Source organism: Exophiala oligosperma (genome assembly GCF_000835515.1).
Source record: "Exophiala oligosperma strain CBS 72588 unplaced genomic scaffold supercont1.10, whole genome shotgun sequence".
Classification (NCBI taxonomy): Eukaryota; Fungi; Ascomycota; class Eurotiomycetes; order Chaetothyriales; family Herpotrichiellaceae; genus Exophiala; species Exophiala oligosperma.
Window position 1 is genome coordinate 908,670 of NW_015622827.1, and position 25,710 is coordinate 934,379.

General features: G+C 51.6%; 9 protein-coding genes across 9 annotated transcripts; 6 read left to right on the forward strand and 3 right to left on the reverse strand.

Moving 5' to 3' along the window:
• The first annotated feature begins 656 nt into the window (after positions 1-656).
• On the forward strand, positions 657-2,457 carry PV06_09501 (uncharacterized protein). Its single transcript, XM_016410954.1, has 2 exons — positions 657-886; positions 1,012-2,457. The coding sequence occupies exon 2, from the start codon at positions 1,066-1,068 to the stop codon at positions 2,236-2,238; it is 1,173 nt and encodes a 390-aa protein (XP_016258761.1). The 5' UTR covers positions 657-886; positions 1,012-1,065; the 3' UTR covers positions 2,239-2,457.
• A 512-nt stretch (positions 2,458-2,969) lies between these two features.
• On the forward strand, positions 2,970-4,037 carry PV06_09502 (uncharacterized protein; the record flags this gene model as incomplete). Its single annotated transcript, XM_016410955.1, has 2 exons — positions 2,970-3,475; positions 3,677-4,037. 2 exons carry the CDS (start codon positions 2,970-2,972, stop codon positions 4,035-4,037), a joined length of 867 nt encoding a protein of 288 aa, XP_016258762.1.
• Positions 4,038-12,237: 8,200 nt separating this feature from the next.
• Positions 12,238-15,541, reverse strand: PV06_09503 (uncharacterized protein). The gene has a single exon (XM_016410956.1). The coding sequence runs from the start codon at positions 15,313-15,315 to the stop codon at positions 12,643-12,645; it is 2,673 nt and encodes an 890-aa protein (XP_016258763.1). The 5' UTR covers positions 15,316-15,541; the 3' UTR covers positions 12,238-12,642.
• Positions 15,542-15,700: 159 nt separating this feature from the next.
• PV06_09504 (uncharacterized protein) lies at positions 15,701-17,095 on the forward strand. The gene is made up of 3 exons (XM_016410957.1): positions 15,701-15,917; positions 15,962-16,317; positions 16,373-17,095. The coding sequence occupies exons 1-3, from the start codon at positions 15,827-15,829 to the stop codon at positions 16,928-16,930; spliced, it is 1,005 nt and encodes a 334-aa protein (XP_016258764.1). The 5' UTR covers positions 15,701-15,826; the 3' UTR covers positions 16,931-17,095.
• A 208-nt stretch (positions 17,096-17,303) lies between these two features.
• On the forward strand, positions 17,304-19,278 carry PV06_09505 (UV excision repair protein Rad23). Its single transcript, XM_016410958.1, has 6 exons — positions 17,304-17,507; positions 17,567-17,614; positions 17,670-17,742; positions 17,791-17,870; positions 17,925-18,668; positions 18,719-19,278. Exons 1-6 carry the CDS (start codon positions 17,490-17,492, stop codon positions 18,920-18,922), a joined length of 1,167 nt encoding a protein of 388 aa, XP_016258765.1. The 5' UTR covers positions 17,304-17,489; the 3' UTR covers positions 18,923-19,278.
• A 172-nt stretch (positions 19,279-19,450) lies between these two features.
• Positions 19,451-20,857, forward strand: PV06_09506 (uncharacterized protein). Its single transcript, XM_016410959.1, has 2 exons — positions 19,451-20,140; positions 20,198-20,857. The coding sequence occupies exons 1-2, from the start codon at positions 19,541-19,543 to the stop codon at positions 20,540-20,542; spliced, it is 945 nt and encodes a 314-aa protein (XP_016258766.1). The 5' UTR covers positions 19,451-19,540; the 3' UTR covers positions 20,543-20,857.
• Positions 20,809-22,066, reverse strand: PV06_09507 (uncharacterized protein; the record flags this gene model as incomplete). The annotated part of the gene is made up of 1 exon (XM_016410960.1): positions 20,809-22,066. The coding sequence occupies one exon, from the start codon at positions 22,064-22,066 to the stop codon at positions 20,954-20,956; it is 1,113 nt and encodes a 370-aa protein (XP_016258767.1). The 3' UTR covers positions 20,809-20,953.
• Positions 22,067-22,291: 225 nt separating this feature from the next.
• Positions 22,292-23,705, reverse strand: PV06_09508 (uncharacterized protein; the record flags this gene model as incomplete). The annotated part of the gene is made up of 2 exons (XM_016410961.1): positions 22,292-23,558; positions 23,608-23,705. The coding sequence occupies 2 exons, from the start codon at positions 23,703-23,705 to the stop codon at positions 22,292-22,294; spliced, it is 1,365 nt and encodes a 454-aa protein (XP_016258768.1).
• A 348-nt stretch (positions 23,706-24,053) lies between these two features.
• PV06_09509 (uncharacterized protein) lies at positions 24,054-25,708 on the forward strand. The gene is made up of 2 exons (XM_016410962.1): positions 24,054-24,679; positions 24,741-25,708. Exons 1-2 carry the CDS (start codon positions 24,173-24,175, stop codon positions 25,437-25,439), a joined length of 1,206 nt encoding a protein of 401 aa, XP_016258769.1. The 5' UTR covers positions 24,054-24,172; the 3' UTR covers positions 25,440-25,708.
• Positions 25,709-25,710: the final 2 nt, after the last annotated feature.

Consider the following 25,710-nt stretch of genomic DNA (forward strand, 5'->3'; position numbering starts at 1 on the left):
CTCGGTTGAGGAGTCGGTAATTCATACCTGGGAGTGACAAGATACTGTATAGATTCTTTTTGTGAATTTACTGCCTCTCCTTTTTTTTATTGCCTTCGGTATCAATATCCCTCACATATCTCGTGCTGCATACCTACGGCGTAGTAATTGTTGCTTGTTGACCAAGTGACGTAATTTCATTTGGTGTGCGGGTGATAGGCGGGGTTTGGGCTGTGGGAGGCGTCAAGTTACAGCATTTAGTGTCCACACCAGCCTAATAACTGCCCTCTCAAGTCCAATCAGAGAGGGCTGAAATCAGAGGCTGTTCGGCGCCTGCACGGGGTAAATGACGGCATCGCGGGGCTGGCCGTGATTCTCACTGTTGCTTTCCTGTACTCCGTACTTGGTGGTATCCGTACAGTACAGTACAGAAGATACCTTAGCTCCAGGTGGCTCTCAGCCCACTGGCCCACTACTAAGGACTACTACCACACACACTTAGGTAGATCAGAGAGGTGCCTAAGTACCTAGGGCGTTTAGAGCTCATAGTACAATACAATACAGTACACAGTAGAATGCACTGTGCCTTTTTAACCAGTTGACGCCCGATTCCCCGTCGAGCTTCTGCACGTTTCGTCCTCCGTATTAAGTGATCTTCACATCCCGCTCAATTAATTCATTCACCTATCTACTTGTACTCTTGTTGACCGTACTTTCTTCTCGCGACACCTTCACCGTCACCTCACTAGAATCTTTCGCGGTGAACCGAACACTTTGGTCAGATAACAGACCGCACATTCCATTCTCCTCTTGCATTTTTCGCACCCTTCGTTCGCCAACTTCTCAACTCTTTCAACCCACTTTTCAGCTTCCTCCAGAGCGTAGATTTATCTTACGCTGCCAGAAAGTACGTTGTCGTCTGCACCATCATTGCCTTGTCGTTCATTGTCCACGACTTTGTAGGAGGTCAACACTCTTTGTTTACTGCCCTGCCTTCGCCTTGGATGCCCCCCACTGACCGTCGATCTGTAGCAGGCACATTCCTCACCGAAAACCGCAGACCACTCTCCTCCACCTGTCGTCATCATGCCTTCTGGCACGGCCGTTCACTTTGGCGGTGGCAACATCGGACGTGGCTTCATCGCCGAGTTGCTGCACGAGTCTGGCTATGCCGTCGTCTTTGTTGACGTCGTCGACGACCTGATCAACCGCATCAATGCCTCCAAGTCATACAAGATCACTGAAGTTGGCCCAGAAGGTGAAAAGAGCAAGACGATCACAAACTACAAAGCCCTCAACTCCAAGTATAGCATGGAAGAGGTGGTCAAGACCATTGCCGACGCCGACATTGTGACTTGCGCTGTCGGACCCAACGTGCTGAAATTCATCGCCAAGCCCATTGCCGAGGGTATCATGGCACGCACCAAGTCCAAGCCACTGGCAGTCATTGCTTGTGAGAACATGATCAATGCCACCGACGCCCTCAAGGAGCAGATTGTGGACCCTAAGAACATGAAGCCTGACTTCCTACCAAAGCTCCCCGAAAAGGCAGAGTTTGGCAATTCTGCCATTGACAGAATTGTCCCAACTCAACCTGCTGATGCCAATCTTGACGTTGTCATCGAGACCTTCTTCGAGTGGTGTGTCGAGACCACCGGCTTCAAGTCAGGCCATCCTGAAATCAAGGGTATTCACTGGGTCGATGACCTTGAACCGTACATTGAGCGCAAGCTCTTCACCGTCAACACCAGCCACGCCACCGCGGCTTACTTCGGGTACAACAAGGGCTTGAAGACCATTCATGAGGCCATGGCCGACCCTGAGATCAGACAGGAGGTTCACGAGGCACTCGAAGAAACTGCTCACCTCATCAGTGGCAAGCATGGCATCACCACCGAGGAGCAGCAGCAGTACGTCGAAACCATTGTCTCTCGGATATCGAACCCTCATCTTGAGGATGTCCCCGTCCGCGTCGGACGTGCACCGCTCCGCAAGCTCGGTCGCAAGGAACGCTTCATTGGACCTGCGGCCCAACTTGCTGAACGTGGCTACGATGTGACGGCTTTGATCCGTGGTGTTGAAATGGCTCTTCGCTTCCAAAACGTTGAAGGTGATGAGGAGAGCTTCGAGCTGGCCAAGATCATGAGCAGCATGTCCGCTGACGAGGCCACTACCAAGCTCACTGGGCTCGAGAAGGATCATCCTCTCTACCCTAAAGTCTTGGAGAAGGTCAAGCTCGTCCAAGACGAGAAGAAATGAGTGCTCCACAATACGTGCTCAAACTCTGTCACATCTTTCTCTCTCTTTTTTCGCATACGAGTAACGAAACATGGAATGATTTTTTACGGAATGCCCGAAGGTGTTGAAGGTTGAACCAAAAGATACGAGCCTAGCCTCTTGCGACGCTTTAGCGTTGCCCAACCTGTTCGTTTAGACATGGTCTTGAGAGTTTCTGCAGAACATTCGATCTGAAATATCGGTGTCACAATAAGATATTCTCCACAAACATTCTCTCTTCCATTTGTTGTTTTAGATTTTGCTTTTAGACAAGTCTGTTTAGTTGGAAGAGATCACTGCTCAGACCTGTTCTCGTGCAGCGCTCGTACCACGAGAGAAGAGGTACGGAATTTTACACGTACCTAGTAGTACACTCCTGTGCGACAAATGCAGTGGTAGGTATCCGCCTGCACTCAACTCTGTGTATCGTATGTCGCACCCGCAGTTTCCTTCGGTCCATGTGAAGGACTTACAGACTGTCTAACCAACTTCCAGCTTTGTTGTTGCCAGCAGGAAGATTGAATGAAGGCAATCTTGCAAGACGATATGGAATCACAAATCGACATGTCAACTCTTAAGGGCAAGAGTGTCCTCGTTACAGGTATGTACTCAAGTCAGCACTTTTTTCCTTGGACGAGGCACAATATGACATGCTACCAGCCAGGTGTTGACACAGAAATCTTCTACCCGTGGAAGTATTATACTGACCCAAGATGGATTTTCATTGTTTAGGAGGAGCTTCAGGCATGGGTCTGGCTCTGACCACGCGATTCGCACACGCCGGTGCTCACGTCACCATCGCGGACTGCCAGTCACAACTCGGCACGCAGGTCGCGGATGAGCTATCCTCGAAGGGTTACACGGTGTCCTTTGCACATTGCGACGTGCAAGACTACGACAGTTGCCAGGCTGCGTTCAAAGAGGCAGCTCGGTCGTCTGACAGTGGATGCCTCGACGTCGTGGCTCTCATGGCGGGCGTGTTGGGAGAAAAGGGAAGTTCGGTGGAACAAGTGGTTCGGGCGAGTGCCGTCGTCGAGGACACAAAACAAGGAATCAAAATGGACGAGGAAGAACAAGAAGGAGAACAGAATCAAGATCCACCTAGACCTGGACACAAGGCTATCGACGTCAATCTTACGGGACTCTATGAGACGACGTACTTGGCCTTGTGGTATCTGTCAACGACCCATCGAGCTCTATCAGTATCAGGCATCAAAATGTGAGTCAAATTACTACAAGTGCTTCTAGCTTTTGCTTTATCCTGCTCCGTTCGCTCCGCTTGTGACCTATGCTGGTCTCTCCTGCCCTTTTTCCCTCGCTCTGTTGCTTGGTCATCATACTTCTTCTCCCCTAACCATGGCTGACAAAACGGTGATGATATTGCGGATTGATTAGTTGGCGTACGAGGATTGTTTCGCAGTATCCGCCATAGAAGCCTCGTGGATCTCAACATCCGTGTCAACATGCTGGCTCCGTCGTTTGTGTGTACGCCGTTGGTCCCACCTGCATTGGCTTTGCTTGCGAAATCGGGTGTTGAACCGGGCAAGGGTTTGAACTTTGTGGATATCGAGAGTGTCGTCGATGTTGCGATGAGATTTGCAGTGGATGAGAACCTACATGGACGGGCGTGGACGGTGGTTGCAGGGCCAAAAGGGACTGGAGAACCATCCAAGGATAACGATACTGTGCGTGATTTGTGTGACGATGAGGATGGGTTGTGGGGAGGACAAGTCTTGGGGGAGATTGTGAAGATGAAGAAGGATGATGGTTGTATTCTATGAATCAATGGAATGGATTGAGCTGTAAATTAGCAACGACAAGAAGGATAAGAGGGAGAAGCACTAGAAGAGTTCTGACTGGTAAACTTTGAACAACAAAGAGGGGTCTACGAGTATGACTACGGTATCTACCTGGTTCGTTGACGTATCAGAATGCCGCAACGCAAATGAAGTGAGTGCATTTCATTACTTCGTGCTTCTGTGCAAAATTGGACCCTCTGTTGGTCCAGTGCCGTGTTCGCGTGAATGACAAACCAGTTATACCCTACCAAGGCCGATGAGGCTCCTGGACGTAGTCACTTGAGGCAATGTTGTTTCGTTAAATATGGCTCAAACAGGCATCTCTCACTCTAGACCAACAACCTACCTTGCTACAGAAATCATCGGCCTGACTAATATGCCCAGCTTCCTATACGCGGTCTCACCGACACTCGGTACATGGCCGGCTTACTAGAAGACTGTCAGTTGTCGGTGGTCAGGATGTGCCAAGGATCGAACTTGACCAAAGAGTGGATCCAAGAGTGCCTTCCCGATTGAGGTTGCCCCGTTGTTTTACTCCGCAATATACGGTACGTACACACAAAGAGTCATTCTACGAGCACAATCACGAGCAACTCCATAAGCACTTTTTTCTTACAATGTTTCAGCATGGTCTTTTTTTCCCCTTCCTGCGAGGAGGATCTCATTTTATCACCAAATGCCCTGAAATTAACATCTACACGTTTGTAAGAATGCCAGATGGTGATGACCCACCGGCCCTGACATCGGAAAGCCGCGTTCTTACGCTCCCTGTTGAATCTCTTTCGTCGATTGGTGATGAAATCCACCACTGTCTCTCACGCCATCGAATGAACGTGATAGATACTATCTCCCGGGGGTATATAATCGCCCCAAGAGTTATGGATCAGTACGAAGGCAGATATCATTTCACAATCCATACGCCTTTACAGGTATCTATCGGTCTGGCCAAAGACACCTCAGCCGTCATTTCCCTTCCTGAAGTCAGCAAGAAAGAAACAGCAAGACAGAATAGCTCTATAAGATACATCAGTTCTTGGTAGAAACAATGGATGTAAAAACCAATTTCGAGGTGATTGTCGTTGGTGCTGGTGCGTCAGGATTGCTGATCGCTCAAGGCCTGAAGCTCGTACGTTTATCAAAATTTCCAGGCGACACCATCAAGGGGTCTTGACTGACGTACGACGACAATGCATAGAACGGCATAAAAGCAACGGTCTATGAAAGAGAATCAGCCACTACATACCTCACCCGGCCTCGAGAATGGGGAATGTCACTTCATTTCGGTCAAAATTCATTATCCAAATGCATCCCTCCTAACCTGATGTCTCGAATGAATGAAGCACTCTGCGATCCCTATGACACTGAAAGGCGTACCTCCTGGCCCCTGTACAACGGCCAGACTGGAGAAAAGTTCTTCGACATGCCCGGCCACAACCCCATTCGTGTCTCTCACCGCAAACTCCGTGCCTTGTTGAGCGAGGGGATAGACATTCGATACGGAAAGAGACTGGTGAAGTTGTCACGAACCGAAGCTTCTTCCTCCGCAACGGCAACGTTCGCCGACGGTGACACCGCCACTGCCGCGCTCATCGTCGGTTGTGAAGGGGCCCATTCAGCTGTCCGGGAGGCACTTGTCGGTCGAGAACGCGCAGTGAACACGCCCATCGACGTGCAGGTGTTCAACGCGTGCTGGAGGCTCCCTGCGGACGTGGCCTTGCTTCAACGCAAAGACAGTCCCGTCTTTCGCGTCGGCTATCACCCTGTGGGGATGACATGGGTGTCTGGCATCCAGGACGTCAAAGACCCCGGTGATCCGACCACGTTCCTGTTCCAACAACTCCTCTCGTGGCCCGGTCGACCTCACGCCGAAGATTTCCCCGACCAACGGTCCAAGGTCGAGTTTGTGAAGGAAAAGGCAAGAATCTACGCCGAGCCGTGGAAGAGTGCGGGCTTGAACATTCCCGAGGACACCGAGCTCCACGTGGATCGAATCGCCATTTGGAAGCCAGATGTGACCGTCGACTGGGCGTCGTCGTGCCCGCTCTGGCCCCACGTCGCCGTAGCCGGAGACGCCGCGCACAGCATGCCGCCGTTCCGGGGACAGGGTTTGAACAACGCACTCACGGACGCAGAGAGGATCGTGTCGGAGTTGGTCGAGGTGAAGCACGGAATCAAGTCCTTGGGTGAGGCGGTCAGAAGCTACGAGTCGGAAATGAAGGCGCGTGGTGCCAAGGAGGTGGAAATCAGTACCGTCCAGTCCAGGATGGTGCACAACTGGGACACCTTGATGGGGTCCCCCATGATGAAGGCCGGGATGGACGCCTACAAAGGGGATGTCGGCGAGTATACGAAGTATTTGGACAAAAAGGTCGGGAAGCAGGCAGGCAGTGTTTCATAGACTCTGGCTTATCGTTCTTCTCTCGGTGTTGAAAGCGAACATGAGTGTAGACTTCTAAGATTAGTTTGTATGGTGTTTGTGAGTGGTGAATTTGATTAGAGCTCTACCAAATTACTTTCCACGCTCTCCGACTCCCGGGTTTTACAGTACAGTGTAAAGATTCGAGCTGAGATTCGGAACGCCATCAATCTTTCAAGCGGAGTGTTGGAAACACTTTTCAAAAACCAAGGCCCAAGAATTACACCTTCTTCGCCTCATCATGAAGCACTAGGGAGTTTCTGATTCAACTCTTTGCTCTCATCTTCTCTCAGGCTCAATCCCTCTGTCCGGTTATCGCTTCTCACTCAGGCTTCCGTATTGTTGTGCTGCCGCGATATCTCTATCGCTCGTGAATCCGGGGTCGAGACGTTGCCATCAGCACTCGAGATCGAGTGGTGATGATGTACAGCTGCAGGTGTCACCGACGCCGATGTCGTCCGAGTGTCGGCTGTAGTACCGGTCGTGGTATTCGCTGTTGTCGTGCCACCACCATTGTTCATCTCCGCCGAGGCGGCGGCCTCTGTGGCGTTTGGATTTGGCTTCTTCTTCGCCGGCAAATTCTTCCTGACGGTGCGCCACTCCATGGTCAGGGCACCGAGAATAGACAGACAAGCCATGACCAGCGCCGCCTGGAAACAAGCCCTGAGGGAATCGTTGTACGCCTTCAACGCCTCACCGTGATACCGGGCGGGAATGAAATTGAACAAGTCCGTCACACCGTGGTTCTGGATCAGTTGGGTGCTGATCCCGGGGATCTGGAGGTTGCGCAGTTTCTTGACGAGTTCATTGTCCAGCACGTTCTGGCCGATCGAGGTGAAGATGGCACCGAAGAGGGTCTGCCCGAAGAACATGAGCGACACGCCGATGGACACATCCTGGCGGGGCAACACGGTCTGCGCGGCCATGTTGGACGCTTGGTTGGCGAACCCCATGCCGATGCCGTAGCAGATCTGGTATCCGATCCACTGACTCTTGGTGGAGGTGACGTGGAGGGTGGTGAGGAGGCCGGCCCCGACGGCCGTCAGGCACGTCCCGAGAATCATTGTGGGCGTGTAGTACCCTATCCTCGAGACGAGTTGACCGTTGAAGATGGATGCTACGACCACGGGCAAGAGCATCGGGAGGAGGTGAATGCCGCTCGTCACGGCTGAGACGCCGTCGATGGCTTGAAACCAGACGGGGAGATAGTAAACTGGTAAGATACACGTTTGTTATTAGCTAGGAGTACTTGGGTAATCTTCAAGGTATGCGGTGAGGCAGGGTAATAAGAATCAAGGCCAAAACTTACGGAATAACATTTGATGTGAACCTATACAACAACTCGCCCAGACTCCAGAGGCCACGCTTCGTTGAGTGATAATACGAGGTGGGACGGTTGCTTGATCGGGTTTCCAGATCTGAATCAGTACAAATACAATGAGAAGTGCGATGGCCAAGGTCAGCAACGCAACGACACTGCCTTGACTCCACTAGTTTGATCTCAAGGTCAGTCATTTTGTAGTGAATCTTTGTCATGAGATCGAAGGCTGAGAGGGAGGAGTTGTATCGCACCACAAGATTGTGGAAAAGAGAAGAAGCCACTTACAGCATACTTTGTCCCACCCCATTGCAAAGCCAGACAGAGACACACGATCCCGGGGAAAAGAGCCAGGAGACCCAGAAAGTTGAGTTGTCGTAACTTTTCTTTGAGAGGCTTGTTCATCCCAGGACGATCGGGGATTTTAAGGAGGAAAAACACGAAAACCATGACTGCGCCACCAAGAGGTAAGTTGATATAAAAACACCATCTCCATGTGACGTTTGTCGTGAATGCACCACCGATCAGGGGACCAGCGACGGAAGCTACACCAAATACTGCGCCCATGAAACCTTGAACCATTGGACGTTTGTGCAGTGGGAGAGAGTATACGATGATGACGACCTGATGGTGAAGGGAGATAAGTTAGCCTGTAAATCCCGAAACATCGAAGAACATTGAGGCACTTGTAATTGGATATTGTCGTTGTGTAGGAAAGGGGAACGTTGATAACGTACAATGCCGGAAAGTATTCCTCCAGAACCTACACCAGCAATGGCCCGTCCGAATATGAAAGCAATCGAGTTCGGGGCTGCACCGCATAGAGCCGAGCCCACCTCGAATAGAAAAATCGATGTCATGAATGTTACCTTGATGTTGAATACTGTGTACAGTTTGCCAAACACGAGCTGGAAAGCGCAGCTGGTGAGCATGTACGCCGTACCGTACCAGCCTATGTCGTCTGCCGAGTTGAATTCGTTGGTGATTTGAGGGATTGCGGTCGAGATGATCAAGCGGTCCTGCGAATAGGGAACATCATGGTTAGTTTATATGTTCTGGAACTGGGGGAGAAGTCCAAGTCCAGGGTCAGGAGAAGTGTGAAAACCGTACCAAAGAAGATAAAAACATGCCGACGAAAATGGACATGACTAATAACCATAGCTTGAGACCGGAAGGGTAGACAACGTCGGAATCATCGTTCTTGCCATCCTTTGTCGTGGCCTTTTCGACATCATTCCCTACTTCTTTACTGGCTGGGGCTTCGACGGAGGGGGATGGTGCTGCTGGTGGTTCGGGAATCGGCGTTGATTTGTCCTTCTCTTTTCTGTTGAACACCGTGGTGAGACCCATCGTGTTGACTGACTGACAGGACGTGCAGGCTTCAAAAGCACTTCTGGCTACGATAACCCAACACTTCCAAGAAGGTGACTTGGCCCTTGCGTAGCTTGGGACAGGGTGAGAGCTTCTGTAAGAAACGAAGATTGAGAAGATGAAAACGCAGCAACGATGACTTTTCGAGAAATTCTTTTTATTAATGCAAGTACAATTGAGAGTGTTATATTAGGATCTCCGTATTCATTTGGGATTCAATCTCCGTCTTCGTCTCCGGTATTTTGAAAGCACAGTGAGGAGACGGGGCCCGCAAGCGCATTTCGCGGACACCCTAGTTTCGGACAGAACCGTTCTGAGCAAGGTGCGGATGTGGAAATCTACCTGTAATCCACGCAATCCACAGGAAACCTCTCATATTGACGACTACCGGGCAAGGTTCTCGTTGGACCGAGACCCGAGCAATCCGTCAACAGCAGGTTGAAGTTATGTAGACAAGTGGACCAGGCTCTGGTAGTCTAACCTATTACGGAAGTGACGGAGTTCCCGAAAGAAAACTTCCGCCCCGCCACTTTGACCGACCTTCGTGTACTACGAATACTTCATGTATCAATCACCTCTGGCAAAGTAAAAATTAGGGTGATCTGCCATGACTCTTTATTGATCTCAATGTCTCAACCTCAGGGTCCTCTGGCAAGATCAGAAATATGACACCTCCTATCATGATCACACATGTTCACAATTCCTCCCGTTGGAGATAATATGACGACGCCAGCCTCGCCGAAAGTGCCACATCGGCCTCACAGACACGCTTGTTCGCGATGTGCGAGCCGAAAGATTCGTTGCGATCGCGACAACAGAAACGGAACATGCTCCAGCTGCGTCAAAGCAAACGTCCAGTGCGAAAACGATGTTGTTGTCGCCAATAAACCCTCTCGACAGCGGAAAAGGGCACTCAACGACAACCTGTACGACCGGTTGGCTCGGTATGAAGGTCTCCTCAAGACACACAATATCGAATTCGGTAGAACTGTCCATACTTGGGTGCCGTCAGAGCTGGAGGCGAACGTGGGAGATCATGGAAATCGAATGATCGCGCCGGAGACTCCGAGTTCGATCACGAGTGGTACCCACGCGCAGCAGTCTGAAACAAATGCTGCCGGCTATCAACCTTCTCAAGAAGACACAATTCATTCAGAACGTGGATCTGGACCTGGCAGCGTTCCGCGTCGGCTTTCAGAAACGCAGTCTACAGATCTCGAACGGTAAGTTGATTTGTCCTCCAAGCCATCATCCAGGCCGTTATATCCTTCATTCGACTCCCACACACTTGAACTAACATATCGTTCCAGATGTCTCTGGTCCGATCTGAGTTCAGAACTCAAATATCCCCCTGTTCAAATGTTACGTCACAAGGAAGACCCGTTGTTACTTCCCGGGCCATCACTGGAATCTATATGCTCCGGTGATACCACCCACACCGAGCTCAAGGGCTTACACCCAGAGCCACGACACATCTTCCGATTCTGGCAAATATTCGTGGAACGAGTCAATCCCCTCACCAAGATCGTCCACGTGCCTACTCTACAGCAGCGCATCCTCGACGCAAGCTGGGACCTGAACGGCGTCTCCAAGTCACTCAACGCGATGCTCTTCGCCATATACGCTCTAGCTGTAACGTCGCTCTCTTCGGCGGAATGTCAGTCCTCCTTCGGCGAATCCAGAGACTTGCTCATGATGCGCTACCGACATTCAGCACTTCGTGCGCTCGTGGCAGCAGAGTTCTTGACGAGCCGAGACTTTGAGGTTCTCCAAGCGTTCTTCTTGTTCCTCCTTACCAACCCGGACTCGGAACTGACGTGTACTTTGACCGCGGCTGCCGTCAGAGTTGGCCAGAGGATGGGCATCAATCGCGAGAACACGGACGGCAGTCGAATTTCCTTCTTCGAGAAGGAAATGCGCATCAGGCTGTGGTGGCGCTTGATGGGTCTCGACGGTAAGACTCGATCCATCGCCAAGCCGCAGCTCTCGCACCTGGGCGACATTCGTCTCCCGTTGAACGTCAACGACGCCGACTTGCATCCGGACATGGTCGGGCCTCCAATCGAGCACCGCTCCCCGACCGAGATGACATGCGTGCTGATGAAGTACGAAGTCTCCAACTGGCTCCGTACGTCACCCACGGTCACCAAGATTTTTGAGAACATCTTCCAGGGCCACGCGAACGGTCAGGGTTCCAGGCAGCTGGAAGAGAAAGCGGTAGCCGAACTCGACGCCACTTACCATGAAAAGTTTCTCGACAAGTGTGACACGCGCGTGCCCCTTCACGCACTCACGTACACGATGGCGAAACTGGGCATTGCCCGCATGCGCTTCGTGGTCCACCATCCTCGCCTCCGGGCGGTCGTCTTTTCCGACGACGACGGCGGCGGCGTAGCTTCATACATGACGCGCGAGGATGGCGATGTGCTCTTCGACGCGGCCGTGTCGGCCCTGGACTTTGTCGACGTCGGAGTGCGGAGCGGTTTTTCTTCGCATCTCTTCACGCACATGGCCACCACAAAGTTCCAGACGGACGTGTACGTCTACGTCATCAGCGAACTGCGGCGGCGAGGGTCCGGAGACCGAGTCGATCTGGCGTGGAAGCTGGTCCAGGATCTGTACGAGGAGCACCCCGAGCTGATCGACGACACGGACAACACCTTCTTCGTGGCCCTCGGGGACTTGGCTGTCGAGGCCTGGGATAGACGAGCGAAGGAACTCTTCGTTTCTCATGGGGTTTGTGATGCCAGCAGCGTGCCCCTTTTCATTCAGCGACTTTGGGAGAAACGTCGAGCTACTAGCGGAGCAGCAACAGCGGTCGAAACCACCGTCGTCCAGCAGCTACCACCATCTACCTTGGATCCTTCTTCTGATCTCGATAACCTCGGGTGGACAGGAGACACTGATTTTGCTTGGGAGAATTGGAACGATTTTTTACATTTGTAAAAGATTTACAAGAATTCAACTACGTGGCGAGAGGCGAAACACCATTGACAGACGAGACTTACTAGCACCTCACTCTAGAGTAAACCTTTGTCAGTCAATGTAGACTTTGAATTCGAATTTTGAGAATATTAAGGAAACTCTATGGGGTATCGAGCCGCGTTGAAGTCGGCAAAAGCAAATATGTCGTCGTAGTCATACATGTTTTGAAAGTCGGTGTAGTGTTTTCCCTCCGCGTTGTTTCTGGCGTAAATTCGTACTTGTCAGCATACAACAAATCACGACTCAGCCCATTTTTTCCGTTCCACCACTCGTAAAGAACGTAGACATCTCAGTTAGCCCAGGTGTTGAATACAAGATACAATTCCCGAGGTACTTGTCAGTTCCGAGCATGCATTGATTGGTTGCTTCGGTGTTATGCCTTGCAAAGTCGATGGTCGCCCTCAAAGCCTTCTTCTGTTCGGCTGGCTCAGCGGACATGTGTGCACATACAAAACAACCTCACGTAACCGCAACGCAGGTCAGACGAACAAAGTACGTCAAAGTGTGCACTCTGCCAGTGCTCTCTCAAGACTCTCAACAGTCTCCTCTGCATAGTCTCGGTCGATGAAACCACCTCCCCGCGCCAAAGCATTCCGATATTGATCGATCAGTTGCTGGAGAATGACCAGATTACCATGTCTCTTGAAGCCCTTCTGGACGCTTTCCAGCTTGGTCATCATCTCTTCCCATTCTTGTTCCTCGTCGCTGAGCACGGTGATAGCACCGCCAGCGCCGATGTGCCATTTCTGCATTGCTGATCTTCCTTCGTCCGGTGCTGGAATATCCTCGTCCGCGTGAGAGAATGCCGTGCGAATACACACAGACCAAGCACCGTTCCCAGTGACGTCCATGTAGCCTATCGCTCCGGAATAGACACCTCGACGTCGCTGTTCAAGGTGATGAAGAATCTCGCAAGAACGCTTCTTGGGTGCACCCGTCATACTTCCCGGGGGAAGTGCGGTGGTCAACGCGCGAATACCGTATTTGATCATCTCCTTGATAGACTCTGAAGAGCTTCGTGGAATCTCAGAGGGTAGGGGGACATATGCGCGGATGTGAGAGACCAGGCTGAACACCGTCTCTGTTGTGACTACATCACACAAGCGTACCACTTCAACTAAAGCATCCCTGCCGACCACATTGTACAAATCATGACGAATAAGATCGGCGATCATGAGGTTTTCGGCAGACTCTTTGGCAGAGGAGAGAATCTCAGTGGCTTTCTCAAGTGTCATGTCGGGAGTTCTCTTGACAGTACCTTTCATCGGGACCATGTCAATGGTCCCAGCTCGAGACCAGGAGAGGAACTGTTCGGGAGAAGAGGAAAGGATTGTAGTCTTGTTGAGACGGATGTAAGCTGCGAACGGGACAGGGTTGTGGCGCTGAATGTTTTGATACAAGAGGAAGGAATAGTCTGGTATCACATCAGGCTGGGCCTTGGGAGAGATCACCGTCGCTTCGGTCGTGAGACAGAGTTCGTAAGAATTGCCGGCAAGAAGTTCGGCCTGGCAATCACGGATTTGCGCGATGTACTGGTCATGATCAGGCATCGAGAATGTGGATGATGATAGCACCCCATGCAATTCCACGATGTCGCTAGGTCTTGTAGTGATCGGTATGGTGGTTGGCTCGGTTGTTTCGAGATTATCGCTCATCTCGGCAACCCAATCAGCATCATTAAAGCCTCTCCGAGTTGAACGTCCTCGGATAGACTGAATGTATGCACGCTTAGTTTCATTGTCGACGACAATGCTGCGGTCCACCCACAAGAGGCTGAGGTCTGGTATGCGTCGCTCGCCTTCGGTATATCGAGCGTCCAGATCAAGGGAGTCAATTCCGAACTCATAGGATAGAAAGCCCACAAGCCCACCTCTGAATGGAAGAGTAGAACCATCATCGTTGATATGCTGGCTGCACATAAAGATTTCCAAGAGTCTGACCATCTCGGCTCGGTCAATTGCAACGGACTCGCTTGCCATAGTTTCGAGACCCTCATACACAGAGCATTCGCCATTGATATACTCAATTCGAAAGTTTGACGAATCATTGCATGAATAGATGCTGTATCGTCCTCTCTTTGTGGACTCCAGCATCACCAGGGGGGTTTCTGGGCTTCGATGTCTCCATATGTCGGCAAGATCTTGACGTTCCGGGTCGAAGCGTACGTTTGCAGATACTATAGTACCGTTGTTTCTGCTTACAAGCCCACGAAGGAGGTCGAGGAGGCGCTGAGCGGAGCCACTAATGTCCTTCAAATCGTCGTCGATGGCACCAAAGGTGCGTGGAGCTCCGGTTGAAGGGATCCATTCAGAATCATCAGACCCTATCTCTGATTCAGAATGATCTGAGCAGACGTTGTCTGGCGTGTTCGATGTTTCGACCTGACGAGGTGTTGAAGTGGGTCTTCCGTGCGTGCCGTTGTGCTCGACTGCAGAAGCCCACCACTCTTTGAGCAGTTCCACGCAAGCAGAATTTGATTTGCACGATTCTGGATGAAATTGAACACCGTGGAAATGATGATCTTTGTGCTTGACTGCCATGACCCATTCGTCCTTGTCCCATGCCAGCAGGTCTAAACTGTCTGCTGGTCGCACATGCGCCTTGCTGCCGGTTGGGGTACAGAAAATTGAATCAGCGGACTGCAGGCTTTGAAGAGAAACAAAGCTTTCGAGAGATCCAGTCGAAGTTCGTCGACTTCTAGTCGTGTCGAGCTTGAAGTCCTTGACTCTAACGCCAAGACTGTTGTAGTTAGTTGCAACGACATGCTTTGAATTGGCAAAGATATCAGTGCCGGTGTGAAGCACATCTTTAGCATGTCCATGGCAGGGAAGACCCATTCGAACAATCGGCAGGCCGTACTGTGCACAAAGACTCTGAAAGCCCAGACAGATTCCAAGCACCGGTATGTTGAGCATTGGTGCATACTCCCAGACACAATTGAACAATCCAACATCCAACTCATTGGAAGGATTACCAGGGCCTGGACCGAGAACTATGCCATCGAAACTGGCGAAATACTCTTGATATCCTTGCTCATATTGCGTGGGAATGTCACAGTCTATTCTGATCAATGTGACCTGCACACAAAGCTGCTGGCGAAGCAATGCAGCAATGTTCTCGGCAAACGAGTCGTAAGCATCAATGAAGAGTATGGTCTTTTGCTGTGCCATTTTGAGAAAAGGAAAGACAGAGTGTGAACATACACAGTCTCAGAAAAAATCCATCTCAGAGGAGAAAATTGAAGTGAAAGAGGCTCGCAAACAACGCCGCAAAGGAATATGAAAGCGACGACTGTCACCACGCCAAACACGATGGAAAAGGAAGGCACCTACCCGTGGACTGATTTCAAGCCTGTGACAAACATAAACAGATTGTTTCGATACGACTCGAGGATTGGGAACTTTTCAGAGGACGAGGATTGTGTCCGGGCGAGGCCGTGTTTGCCAAGCGGTTCTGTGCTAGCGGCAATCCCTACAAGGCAGGAAAAGCGAGGCTGGGTTCAGTGGTTCCGGCATAGACGTTGTGCCTTTCCAGGTCACAGCCATCAACGACTGTTTGTGAGAGCCATAAACAAAGGAGAAGCCTGCAGAATCTGTTACAGGTCCCCAGTGGCAGACCATCTTCGTTGGGTGCTTCAGATCAAGATGAGCATGTCTTGTATCTGCAATACCGCCCCTCACAATGGCCGATTCCAAGGATGATCTGACTGACAAGGCACACTTTGATCCTAATTGGATTGCCTGGAATGGAGGTTATCTACACTCCAACAATGGTAGGAGAAATCAGACTGTGATGTACAATGCTAATGGAACCAAGTGCTGTTTTATTTTGCGACATCGCCCTTCTTTGATCAAGTCTCGGGCAATCAATCTCTATTCACTCAATGGGCCGGCACTCCCAATCAAAATGACATTCTCGGGACAAGGGCCAAATTTGAAGCAAACCTGCGACATCAGCGTGGCATCCAATATGTTGTTGAGCATGATCCTCTCGAAGAGAATGTGATGCAAGATGGCCCTAATGGTCCTGAGAAGTCCAATGTATGGGTAATTCGGAAGCAGAATCGAGAAAACGAGGAAGACAGCAGTGTCACGACCCTGGGATATTACTACATCGTCAATGATGTGATCTACCAAGCCCCTCCTGTGGCCAGTATTTTCAATCACCGAATGGTAAGCTCTGGACCTCAACCACTGAGCGGCGATGATTGACAATGTGAAATCATAGTTGAACACGATTTCTGCGCTGGAAAAGGTGTTGTCTGCACCGGCTTCCATGTCCTACTTTGACGTCTCTCATGGGCACACCTATCATAAACCTGTTCACAAATTCACAAGCCATTCCCTGAACGGAGCCTCTCAACAAAGTAAGGAAACCACGCCACTACCCGGAAACCAGGCATCTACTGGAGGAAAGCCTGCTTCTAATGGAATACGGCCTCATGGAGAGAACGAGAGCGACGGTCGGACGTTATGGGATGCGTTGCGTATGACTCTTCAACACGGCAAAGAGTATACGGACGACGTCTCTCTGGTTGGCGAGCCGGGAAACTTCAGGTTCTCGAGACATAGAGAAGCGGCAGCTAGTCAGTCAAAAAGCCAGCCTCAAGGCCCTTCTACAGGAACGCCCATTCAATCTCGAGCGGCATCGGTGCTACCTGGAGCAAAGAGTCCGGGTACAGGACTAGTCAAGGGGTCAAAGCCGGGAGAAAAGGCGACTTCTATGCCTGATGGTCCGGCAAAGATCAAGAGGCGCAAAAGTAAAGCTGGTGAGCCAAGTCCGTAGGATGGACTCCGTAGCTTGGTTGGAACACAGCATGGTGGAGCCAAAGGTCGGCATCCGCTGTATGGGAATGAATATCTAAGCTCTAGTTCACGAAAGCGACGAGAACCTAGATAACTACTCTCAATTATGGCATAGATCCATGGTAGATTGAAAACTGAATGAGAGCCAGACATCCAAAGAAATTGCTATAGCCACTGTGCTCTTTACAGCGCATATTGGCTGTTGGATAAATTCAGCCTTGTGTTGGTGCACGTGAAAGTCTTTGCAAGGCTGGCTGCGATGCTCCAGGCCCAATGGGGGCTAGTGTAGGCGTAGGTGCAGACGCAGGCAGGCGGCGGCGTCATTCTCAAAAGAGCATCACCATTCACTGCAACACATTTCGCCGCATTGCCTCCTCGATCTCTCACTCCACCTTACCTTTCAATCCCCGTCGCGGTTCAGAATCACAAACACACTGCTTGTGCACGAAGACTAGATCGATCAGTCCATCCACTTTGTTTGCTCGGCGCATCTTGTGTAATCATAGTCTCTGTCAAATCCTCTTGGGTCGCGGGGCACGATGAAGCTCTCATTCAGGGTTAGTTGATCTCACCATTCGGAAAGATTCTTTGATCATGGACTGATAAAGATGAATAGGATCTGAAACAGCAGAAATTCACGATCGATGCTGAGCCCACAGACACGGTATAGCAAACATATTCTCACCGCTTTGATTCCTCAATTGACTGTTGGTCTTTAGATCGCTGAAGTGAAGGAAAAGGTCGCAGCGGAGAAAGGATGGGATGCGTCAAGTCAGAAGCTCATCTACTCTGGTAAGACAGATCAACGTGGTCAACTACGATCTATTCACACTTGCGCAGGCAAAGTTTTGGCCGACGCAAACACAGTCGAGTCATACAAGATTGAAGAGAAGGGTTTCATTGTGTGCATGGTCAGCAAGGTCAGTTCATGACGGTACTCCATGACCTCCGTTGTCTTTCCTGACCTTTCTTAGCCCAAGGCCGCGCCAGCTGCTAAACCAGCCCCTCCTTCGACGCCAGCTGCCTCAACATCCTCGTCCACGCCAGCCGCACCTCCTGCTCCTGCTGCACCTGCGAGCCAACCCGCTGCTGCAGCCAACCAGCCTTCCACACCCACTCCAGGCCAAGCTACAACTAACGCTGCAGCGGGCGGAGGAGGTTTCAATGATCCTTCAGCCTTCTTGATGGGCAGTCGGAACGATGGTGCTATCCAGGAGATGGAAGCCATGGGTTTCGAAAGATCACAAATTGAGGTCGCGCTACGAGCTGCGTTCTTCAACCCGGATCGAGCAATCGAATACCTCTTGAATGGTCTTCCCGACACTGGCGCCAACCCGGAGCCACCCACATCTGCCACGTCCCCTCCACCTGCGGCCGCCCAGCCAGCACAGCCAGCCCAGACTGGTGGTGACGAACCCATCAACTTGTTTGAAGCCGCTGCTCAAGCAAATCAAGGGGGCCGTGGTAGCGGTGGTGCCGGTACTGGTGCGGCTGCAACAAGAGGCGGTGCTGGAGCTACAGCAGCTGGAGCCGGTGGCATTACAAACATGGATTTGACCTATCTGCGAAATAGTCCTCATTTTCAACAACTGCGTCAAATAGTTCAGCAACAACCATCAATGCTCGAGCCCATCCTACAACAAGTGGCTGAAGGCAACCCACAGCTTGCACAGATGATCGGTCTCAACCCTGATCAGTTTCTCCAATTGCTTGCAGAGGTTCGTTGTATTTCATTCTCCATTCGTTCTGATACTAAACACAAATTCAGGGCCAAGAAGGCGATGATGGTCCACTTCCCCCGGGTGGCACCGCCATCAGTGTTACTCCCGAAGAGCGCGATGCCATCGAGCGACTATGTAGACTTGGATTCACCAGAGATCAAGTCATCCAGGCGTACTTTGCTTGCGATAAGAACGAAGAATTGGCAGCCAACTTCCTATTCGAGCAGCCTGAAGACGATGACCCGCAGTAAGCCCATTGTCGCAGATTCGACAAATTCAGGGGAACGGCAATGCCAGGCCTGCGTGGCTTCGCCTAATTTCTTGGTGGAACATGACTGTTATGGATGCCACATGATAATGAACATGGCGAATTGAATGCATAATCAAGAGTCGCCTGCTTGATTGACTAGCGAAGAGAGTGAGAAGCTGGTGCAATCTGTCCATGCAGAAGCACAATATTGTGAGGTTCTTTACGAGCATATGCGTCTAAGCTCGGATCGTTCTGGCAGGATAACATCACCGAATATGAACTCGTCCTGACAAAGTCCTGTTTCTTTTCCAACGTTTTAGTCAGAGTGCCTTGAAAAGTGGTAGTTCAGAGCTTCAGTCTTTCGATAAAGGTTATAAATATCTGTAACGTCGTAGATCTTCTGCTTGCAGTCGAGGCAAGCGGTGCTATGTGGACGAGGCTGGTGTGACAAGGCTGAGAAACGGGACAGAAACTATTTCAGCTCCATAGAGTCGACGCTATACAAAACTTGGGGTAACGAATTTTTGGGCAGCTCCAACTACAGCAACTTCGCAGGAGGATAGGCCGTCACTCATACATTCTACTCGGGTTTCTGCTAGACCTGGAGCGGTCAACAAAAATGTCTAGACGAACACAGGACGCTGCGGTGCGAGTCTTGAATGACTTTGTTTCTCTTTCCCGCCGTCCTTTCACAGCCCGAGCGCCAGCACCGGCACCGCTGTGCCCGCAATGCCATAGTCGTCGGTTCTTCAACCTCAGGGGGACGGAACAACAACCACACTGGCGGAGTGTCAGTAGCAGCAGCAGCAGCAGCCGCCGCCGGGCATTCGCCACGTCCTCTGCCCTCCTCAAAAAGTCGTCGTCATCGTCCAAGTCGTCACGCAAGTCTCCGGAAGTGTCACCACCAAAAGTCAACACCCACGTGCCCGACAACGCGGCGACCAAGAACCGAGACGGCGAGGTCGACCCGTACGACTTCACGGACTTGAACGCGGGCATCGCCAACGCCGTCGCCCGGCTCAAGGATGCTCTCGTCCGGACGCGAGACGCCGGCCGCGTCACTCCCGACATGATCGAGTCCCTGCCCGTCGAGTTGAACGTCAAGGGGGCCGCCGCCCACGGGACCCGGGCTCACCACGAGCGGACAAAGTTGGGCGACATCGCCAGTGTGGTCCAAAAGGGCGGGAGGATGCTTCAAGTTTACTGTTCCGAAGAATCCGTGAGTTTCCCCTCGGGGATTTTCCGTTTAAGCGTACAGATCTGACACCGTGGGTAGCACGTCAAACCCATCTCCTCGGCGGTTCAAGCGTCCCAACACAGTCTGGCCCCCCAACACGACGACAGTAACCCGTTGTTGATCAATGTGCCCGTACCGCCCGTGACGGCCGAGACGAGGCAACAGGCCAAGGAGGAGGCGAAAAAGGTCTACGACAAGTCCAGCCAGGCCATCCGGAACGTGCGCGGCGACCAACAGAAGAAATTCCGCAAGATGGAGCTCGGGAAATTGGTCATCGTCGACGAGTTGCGCAAGGCCCACAAGCAAATGGAGGACGTGGTGAAAAAGGGTCAGGACGAGGCGAAAAAGGTCTACGAGGCTGCCGTCAAGGCTTTGGGGTCCTGAAGGGGGGGGATGGACTGGAGAGCCTGGATCGAATTATACCCTAAAAATCATTGTACAATCACACATAAATGGAGCCTGGTGCGTTGTCGTAACAGGAGAAAGGGTGGTTTCTATCGCGAGGTGATTCCATGTACATTATCTGTTACAGTCACAGGTGATATGTTGAAGATGATGGAATACACAAGGGCATGGCACATGGTACTGCCAGCGCTCAGTCTTCTTCAGATGCAAACCCGAACTCTTCTGGCTCGGACATTACTACAAGTGCTGTGAGAGCATGTATGACATACCCGATGTCGACCTTCTTGCCAAAAGACAATTTGCAATCTGAGCAGCCATGACGGCCTTTTCTTTGACTCTGTGTGAGCGTGCGTAAAGACGGACCCTCTCCTTAGACTGACTTTGACGAGTCTAGCTGTACGTGCGATCCTTCATAATCCTAGTAGCCCAAGCGTACCACATGCCCCCGGCGGTGGTCATCAACGTACCCAACACGACCCTCCATTCCGGAACTACCTGGTGATGGCGACCGTCGCGCCGCCTCAAGCTCGCCACCAACAGAATGGCCACCTGTTTCATGTTCCCAGCGACACCCATACTCAATGCCCCACAACGACGATTCGCTTCGAAAGATGCTACATTTAACGCCGACGCGGAGAGCATACTCACCATCGCCAGTATCACAATCCGTTGGGCGCCTCCACCTGCTTCGGCCTCCTCGACTCGACCCGCCAGAGACGACTGACTAACAAAGTGCTGTTCAAGTTCTCCGTTCCAGTATGCAAGGCACAGTGCTTGTACCACGGCGTACGGCGATAGGTACTTGACCAGTTCTATCGCCGGGAGGCCGAGGCCTAGGTTGATGCGAGGAGAGGAGAACGATGACAACGACGAAGGCTGCTGCTGAAGCTGGTGCGTGATCATGGTCTTGACCACAGCTAGGACGGCACTGACGAACGTCAATGCGATACCAAAGCCCGTGTTCACCCCCTTGTCGTCATCATCAGGATAGGTGGCAGACGCAGACGTAGGGGCCGATGGTATCGTAGCCAGAGCGACACCAAAGATGGTCGGTATGAGTGACAAGTAAATCGCGGCGGGATAGGAAGACAGTGGCCTTTTGAGGACGATGATGGTCAAGAGCACAGTGATGGCCGGCGCCGATGCTCGAATGGTTTGATGCGTAGCGAGACTAACCAGACCGAGTGTCAGGTTTGAGATGCCAATATTGACAGTGTACAACAGCGAAAATGCCAGGAGGATGGCATGTGTACGGATTGACAGCCGTGACTCGTCATCATGAGGAGGAGGTGGTGGTGAGTTCAGTGGGTCGGCCGTGGGAGTAGATGACACCAGTGAACGCAGACTTGATAACGCGGTTGTAGCGATGAACGTCGTAAAGGCATGGGACGCAGTCAGCAAGTATGGGCGCGAGGTGGACGTCACAAGTTGCTTGCTAGTGATCGTGACCAGGAGATTGAGGAAGAAGTAGATCACTATCGACACGATACAGGAAGTAGACATCATTGACCGCAGTTGTGCGACGAGAAGCGAGCTTTTTTGGGGGCACTTGTTAAAGTAGAGAGATTTCGAGGCGGTTTGAGACCGATGTCGATACTGATCTTATATTGAGTGTTGATGAGCTTCACTGCCCGACAAGGTGAGCTTGACTGATAAGTCCAAATAGTGGTTGGAACCGATACTTCACTACCCTCGTCCTCACATCCTCAAATCGCCCGTCTACGTTCGTTATTTATCCTTTTCCGTGGTCGAAGAATCTGGCTGTGCCGATTCGGAGTCTTTCAATGGCTTCACGGGCGTCTGTGTCGAGTCTGTCTCAACTGGTGGCTGCACTATCACATCATTCTGCCGTTGCCTTCGCTTCTTTTTGTGCCACTTGCTGGTATCTGGCACGATGTATGCTCGTTCCAGAAATACATTTCCAACGATTGAACCGCGTTCAGGAGAATAAATGGCCCTTACATTCAGACGAAACCTACCTCGAGTTCCAACCCAAACGAGCGAACCCTCAACTGAGACTCCATCTCTTACGTGAAGTTGTCCGGACAAGGCTCTTAGAGCGTTCATCTTTGCGCGAAATACCACCACTCCCGATTCGATGGCTTGTTGATAGGTGATAGACTTGACCATGTCCCTGTAGGCTCTCACGGAGAGTTGTTCACTGTACTCCCCACTCAGATACGGCAGAAAAGGCGCCTTGTCTTTTTCCGATAAGCCGTTGATCCAAAGCTTAGATTCCAATTTATCGGATTCAGAAAGAGCGCTTGTGTTCGGGGTATTCTCTCCGACATCCTTGTCACCGTCAGCGGCCGGCTTCTGGACAAAATTGTAAAAGTCGATGAGTCGAGCCCGAGTGATGGCGTAAGAGACTGTGACGAACTGCCTTATGCCATAGTAGAAGGCATTACCGGCCTGTACTGGATGGAAGACGTGGTATACTTTACTACCAACCCCGGGCGACAGTTCTTGCCAGGCGATGCTCAATTTGTTTGACTCAAAACACAGACATGAGACTTCATATATCTCCGGTGGATAGATGGGAGGAACGACATCAAGGTCCATCCGGACAACATAAGGGCTAGCACCCACCGCAGCCATGTTAAGACGATAGCGAGGCAGAGCCGTTTCCAAGGCCATCTGAACCACTTGAAGTTTGATGGAAGTTATCAGCTTCTGATCTTGTTGTAATTTTTGGTACTCCTTCCAGTCCGGATCATCGGGCGTATACATCGGTGGTGCTCTCGCTCGCATCCATGGCAGCCACACGCGGAATCCTTCCTGCTGCTGCAGCTTCGAATCAAACGTGGTCGCCTGGGAATGCTCTTGGACTTTGCTCTGATCTCTTGCACCGTCAAGCCAACCCCCGCTGGTATCCTTAGTCTCGGACACAGGCCCTGGCTTTCCTTGGCTATCTTTTTGTGGCACGACATAGCGGATCGTATTCAGTACGCAATAACTAATGAGGAATGTAGTAAGGACACGAGAAGCTATAGGTCTGCCAACCACATCAGCCTCAACGACTGGAGCGGGACCAGGGAACCTACTTTGACTGCTTCTTGACCGATACCCTCTGCAAGTCGAAAACGCCATTCTTAAGCGGAACGCGAATGGACCGCGATCGGCGAAAGAGATAGCGCAGCATTGAGATGCCTCACAGACGGCATGGTAGCGGATAGAGGATGTCGATCCGTCAGGCCAGCCTGCTTCAACACAAGCAAATGTGCGTGAGAGAACGCCTATAGTAGATGTGACAGCAGAGGATACCCGTACATAAGAGATATGGAGCGTCAGGGGAGTTGTAAGCCTCGTTGCGGACTCTAGACTCTCGAAAGAATTGATGGTTTTGGCAGCGGGGGGAGACGTGCGCACGATAAATTTGACACGTGAAGAGGTGCCCGCCACAAGGCTACAGGGGGCGGTCAGTACCTAACACGCTTCTACGATAGTGTCCCTACTCCATATTACTTCTGTACAGTACATACACTTCCCCATCCTCGACCCAGCTGCACTTCGTCTTCTACCAACACGGAGTAGTCCTTTGACAACTGCCTCCTTCCCAGCTACCAGCACATCTCAACCACCGTTCCTGGAGCTGGCAGCAAATTCACCATGAAGTCAGTCGCCCTCCTCGCCTCTTGTGCTGCGCTCGCACACCATGTCGCAGCCCAAGGCGCATATCTCTACACCATCGACAACAGTGTCGTGTCGTCGTCGACGGGCATGATCGACTCAGAGCTAGCCAGTGCCATTATCGCGCGCAGAAGAGCCCTCACAGATGACAGAGTGCTGGGGATCACGAATGAAGCCCTCCTTCAGGACATCAATGTATACGGAGGATATCAGGCGCCTCTGTTCGCCGACGCAGACAGGGAAAAGAAGGAGAGACCGGGCAAAATGTTTATAAGGATAACAGATGTCGACCTGAACATCAACGACCTCGACGCAGCGATGCCTGACCTGTGGATCCAAGAACCTACGCAGGACCTGCTAACAGATTTCAAACACATTCCACGCCGGCACAGAACAGAAGGCATTTGCGAGTACATTGTGCCACCGAGCATGAACACTCCCGGCGCATACGGCGTCGAAGTCATTCTTTCATACCATCTCGATGGCGTACGTTCTCTGCCGGTTTTGCCTGTTCCGTGAAACCTCCACTGACGCTGTTTTGTATCAGGATACTCTGTGCCTCTCACCGGCCGAGATTCCGACACTACCCATCATCATGTCTCTACACAGCTTCCTCCCCAGCAAGCCCAAAGAGGTCAAATCGAAATTGCCCTCGTTGATTCGCATCCTCAAACACTTTTGCGCGACCGAGAACATCGAGTCCACCGTGCTCTTCTTGCCCTCCAAGCTCTACCCATCCACGAAGCCCTCCACCCACGAACACGAACACGAGCACCGGGCCCGCTCTGTCCCCGTCCAAAGCAAAGAAGAACTTCTTGATCTTCCCGCCGCCGCTACATCTGTGGCCTCGATCATCGACGACGTCACCCCGACGAACGCGTCGGCGAACTTCACCCTCCCGTCCGTCATCCCAAGCTGCTTCTCCTCCAAGTCTGCGTGCGAGAACACCACCAACTTTTGCTCGGGCCACGGCGACTGCTACAAGGCTCACACGAACTGCTTCAAGTGTAAATGCGGGACGACCCTGGCCAGGGTCAACGAAGACGGGACCAAGAAGACGGTGCAGTGGGGCGGGGCGGCGTGCGAAAAGAAGGACGTCAGCGTCCCGTTCCTGTTGTTTGCCAGCTTCGGCGTCCTGATGGCCGTCTTGATCGCCGGCGCCATCGGCATGCTGTTCAAGATGGGCAGTGAGCCGTTGCCGAGTGTCATTGGAGCTGGCGTCGCCGGTCCCAAGGCTGGGAAGTAGTGGCCCTCTCTCGAACAAAGTTGAAGGCTTGAAATAATATCACTTTTGAATAACATACTCGCAAAGCGTGAACCACGGCGCCCGTTGCAGTGTCCCGGGACGTTCATGTTGTCTCGACTGAGACATATGTCTCATATATAAGTCTGTCCATATGACAGCAAGGAGATGCTCGAGGAGTAGGGGTCTCCGGTGCCCAGGCGGTCACTACTGTATAGATATTTGCTGTATACTCTGAATGGCGCCTCACTTAGCATACGATGAAAATTGACGA